Source organism: Priapulus caudatus, unplaced genomic scaffold (genome assembly GCF_000485595.1).
Source record: "Priapulus caudatus unplaced genomic scaffold, Priapulus_caudatus-5.0.1 Scaffold759, whole genome shotgun sequence".
Taxonomy (NCBI): domain Eukaryota; kingdom Metazoa; phylum Priapulida; class Priapulimorpha; order Priapulimorphida; family Priapulidae; genus Priapulus; species Priapulus caudatus.
Genome location: NW_014577820.1, coordinates 102,972 through 107,744, shown reverse-complemented (window position 1 = coordinate 107,744; position 4,773 = coordinate 102,972). Strand labels below are relative to the sequence as shown.

Here is a 4,773-nt window from a genome sequence, read left to right as displayed (position 1 = left end):
TACTCACTTCAGTTCAGGTTATCAAGGTCAGATGCTACGATCTGAGAAATGCATTGTACGCATTCCAAAGCTATGCATTTTCTGATTCAAATACAAATTCTTAATTTCAATGTGCATGGGAGTTCGCGGCGCCAAGCATTCACTAGACAATATCCAGGTCACACAGACCCCACTCGCTGGCCTGTCTCATCTATACTATAACTATGTGAATTTCTTTGTATTCAGTCGTTACGATCTCACAATCGGATAGCTGTACGTGCGTGGGCTCAACAGTTGGAATACGCAGGAATCTCTACATAGTTTGCACCAGAGAATAACACGAAAAAACATTGTTTAATCAGAGGCTTCAACGAGAAGTCAACCCATTTCGTAGCATGCTAGCTTATATAACAATACTTTTGTCATTTACTCCATATTACTTGCTGGAGTGCCTCTGTTCCCCCCGGGTATACTCTTGGCCTGAACGTAGCGCCGGGTACAGTTGGGTATTACCGGAACGTCGCCTAGGTACCTCATCGTAATATGGCCCGGACCGTATACCTCGCCTACTCACTAACGATTCTATAGGGAGTCGGCCTACGCCTAGCATACCAGCAACGAACCCAACTAACCCTAACCATAATCCTAACTACCTAACCTGCATATCAAATAGCCACCAGGGTACGTAACGTTCCGGGTATATCTGGAGGACATAGGATCCCTATGAGTCCATATGGATTACTATTAATAGTTATGTCTCAGGTGTTCTAAGTTGGGTGTGTGACTGTCATATAAATGTCCATTTACGTAACAGTTTCTTTTCCCATGCTTATTATGTCTTAATTGATTCCGATTTCTAAATATTGATATTGTGTGCAATGTTCATTGTCGATTTTTTACCCCAATGCTTCCTACTGTGTCCCAATTATTACTATAGTAGTATGAATTAGTAGCCACCGAAGGTTTTACCCAGCGCAGTGCGGAGTAACCGCAGCTAGTGATAATATATTAATATATTCATCTGTATATCTGAATATTATCCGGGCTGTTGTGTCTTATGTATGTCTCAGGGAAGGCACGGATGGAAAGGTGACTGCGATAAAGTTCAAACATGAAACGTGGTCACCAAGTTACCCCACCCCACGCATGCCACTAGGTACTCCACCCACGGCATGTCATGGACTACTAACGCAGTAATAGGTCATTATCAGTTGAATCCGGGGACGCGCTATAAGGCCTAATTCATTTCCAGCCCTGCTGCTGAGTGTAATACCCGCCAGAAAATCACCGATCGCATGTATGAGTGTTGAAACATATGTAATCTCAACTTTCGGCCTGCGATATTTGGTAATCATGAGTGATGAGTGAGTATATGCGTGAATCATATGATTGATTATCAATATATGATCATAACAATTCAAGGGTTATATCAAGAGCAAGATGACCAAGAGCAAGATCAAGAGAGATAGGCTATTTATATACCATGCAACAAAGTTTGTTTAATTAGAAGTGAAATCAGAAAGCATCCTGTCGTTAATTCAGGGATTCTCGTCACCTGTTTTTTAGAGAGAGCATGGTCACTGACAGGTCATCGTCAGTCATCACACTAGCCTACTTTGACAGGTGCGAGAGGCATCGAAACAGGATGCGAAGAAAGTACAGAATGCATTCGTCATCTACAATTCTGACTCCGGAACCTGTAAGGTAATTCACCAACATCCTGGTAAAATCTCCCAAATTTCTGCGACTGATCGTAGGAGCTTATAATATATAGTATGATGGATACACGAAATACACATATATCTATACGAAAATTTCGTAACGATTCGCGTATATGTCAAGCGATCCAAACTGAATTTGTAGTGGAAGTACTGAACAGTGACACAGAGATATGACTGAAAATTATTTTAAGGACGCGCCGATCACACGCACGCACACGCACACACACACGCACATCACACGTACGTACACACACCCACACACAACACACACACACACACACACACACACACACACACACACACACACACACAACACGCACAGGCCACGCACGACGCAGCGCACGCACGCTGCGCGCGCGCGCGGCGTGTGTGTGTGCGTGTGTGTGTGTGTGGTCTGTTGTGTGTGTGTGTGTGTGTGCGTGCGTGTGTGTGTGTGTGTATGTGTGTGTGTGAGTGTGTGTCCGCCACGCGCGCCCTCCTCTGTGCGTGTACAATGACAGCGACCTGTGTCGCACGCATGCGCAGGTACGACATCTCTTCTACGCGGGATCGGCGGACGAGATGAGCGGCTGGATCATCATGATACGCAACGCGATGGTGGCGGCCGCGCGACCGTCGAAGAAGCGCCGTGACGAGGTGAAGAGCAGGACCTACCAGAAGAATCCGAAGTCAAACAATGCAAAAAAGCAGAAGGTGAGATTGGTGCGAGCAGGTTGGCTGCCCTGATGACGCTCATACGCAAATGCAATTTCCTGTTTTCAATTAGGACCGTGTTTATGATCCAATATTGCATTGCAGAGGATTGTCACGCACAGGTGATGTACTCCTGGGCCTTAGGTGCTGGGAGTATGATACGTGAAACGTGCGTAACTACTTGTGTGCATTGTGTGTACATTGTATGTGTGTGAGTGCGTGCGTGTGCGTATGCGTGCGCGTATGCGCGCTCGTGTGGGTTAATTTTAAGTAGGGCGTAGTGATTTATATTTATAGTCCTGCGCGTTACGCAATAAAAAATATTGATATAGCTGATGTTTACGCTTCCCACGCTCAATCTTTCTTTCTTGCGGTCTTCTCAGCCTGTTATACGCCCATCGCGAGGTTACAGCCCGTTATATCACCGCAACGCAACCAGCGAGAGTGAACGCACATGCTCTCGATCCACGCTCTATAAATAATCGTTCACTTCCGTCTGCAGCGGCGGTGTGTGCGTTGCGACGGGCTTCAGCAGCGGAAAGCTCTAAGTCCCGCACGGGGGCATCGTGTGAGCGGGATTAAAACTGTTTGTTTACGCCAGCTGGCGGCCGTATTTTCGCATGCGCAGCAGTGTCTAGGCGACCGACGCTAGGCGGTAGACGGTAGATCCGGTCAACGCCATTTTCCTTAGTTATCGAGTAGTCTTGTAGTACTGCACGCGTCTCCCCGGTGCGCGACCTAGCACCTGCGCATGCGCTCTGACGTCGAGACGTATCACGTCCGTGCCGACGACGTCGCTGTGCCGTTGTAGAACAGTGGCGTGCGATTGGTCGCGTCGTGACACGTGATCACGCAGGAAATCTACTGTATAGATGAACATTGACGGAAGAGCGTCGACGATGGCTGGAGATTAGTCATAGCTTCTATGTCAGCGAGGAGGTAACTGCGTGGGCAATAGCGCATATCGTTGCTTCGTCGTTGTGAACAGCTGCGACAGTCTAGAGGTAAACGTGTTAGTTGGAATAGTGCCTGCATGCATATGCGAAATTGTGAAAATGTGCGAACCATCGCTTTTCGCGAGGAAAATGCGAATGTTACGTTGGCGAGTATTCGAGCTGTCAAGATGCATCGCGAGGAATAATGCATTCTTCGTGCATTTTGTTGTTTCCGTATCAGCAATGTTTTGCAAACATGTGATTCGGATGTGTAGGTGTGCGTGCGTGGTATGTTGAATACGGTGGTCGTTCAGCGCACTCTCACTCACACGCGGCTGACTCTCACGGGCACGATATGCGCGCCCACGTGTGTGTGCGTGCGTTTGTGCGCGTGTGTTCATGCGTGCGTACGGCTGTGCAAATGCCGTCTAGTTCTCACAGTCACGACTTGGGTGTGCGTGCGTGCGGTCGTGTGCGTATGCGCGCGTACACTGATACCCCACGTTGCGCTAACCCGGGTTACGTAATTCCGAATATACGCATTTTGTATATTATGACCACCCTACTCGCGAGACGAAACGAAAACTTACTCTTATACGTAATCGTTTGAAAGAGTTAGCGGGGTTTTCTACTGAAAGGGTGGCGTGCTCAATCGCCTCAGTTTAATAAATAACTAGAAACGAGCAGTTGTCGCCAACTGGCAACTACATGTATTTCCCGTGATCTAGTATGAATAGAATATCTCTGTAAGGACGTAGAAGGCAGGTAAAGTTAAATAAGTCACAAAGATAGAAGTTTGTTAGACAACTGGTGTGCCTCAGACGTGCAAGTATATGGAATCTGGTTACCCTAGGAGGCCTAAGAGGAAATGTAAGTCGACGGTGAAGGTCAAACTAAGGTCAAGGGCAGTGGTGGTTTTGGTATGCGACAGACCTTCTCCCCAAGATGTGTAAGCATACCAAGTTTGGTCGCGCTAGGTCAATTAGGGCCTGAGTTAGAGAGCGGAAGAAAAATATGATCAAGGTCAAGGTAAAGGTGAAATAAAGGTCGAAGTGACCTGGTGGGCAGTTTTTACTTGATCTCGGATCATTTTCAAATTTGGCATGAAGGTGCGTTATGGTAAAGCGAAGACGCTAATCGTTTTTGGTGTGGGCGGAGTCATCGTTGCCATGGTAACAACATTTTTGTTGAAATATTGTAGAACCTGTAACTTGTGCTGTTTTTACCCGATTGTCATGGAATTTGGCACACAGGACCGATATAACATGTCCTATATATATATATATATTTCATGGCAATCATAAATTTAAATACAAATTTTAATACAAATATTAAATTTTTATTTTTATTTTAAAATTTTATTTAACAATTTAAATTTTATTTTTAAATTTTTAAATATAAATTTTAATATAAATTTAAATATAAACTTTAATACAAATATAAAT

At 45.5% G+C, this 4,773-nt stretch overlaps 1 protein-coding gene across 1 annotated transcript in view; it reads left to right on the top strand.

The window, feature by feature from the left end:
* Positions 1 to 4,773, top strand: part of LOC106813354 (clumping factor A-like) — a 13,310-nt gene that overhangs the window by 2,643 nt on the left and 5,894 nt on the right. Inside the window, exons 2-3 of the mRNA XM_014817487.1 lie at positions 1,603 to 1,683; positions 2,226 to 2,393. Coding sequence (XP_014672973.1) covers positions 1,603 to 1,683; positions 2,226 to 2,393 — 249 coding nt within the window. The remainder of the gene's footprint in view (positions 1 to 1,602; positions 1,684 to 2,225; positions 2,394 to 4,773) is intronic.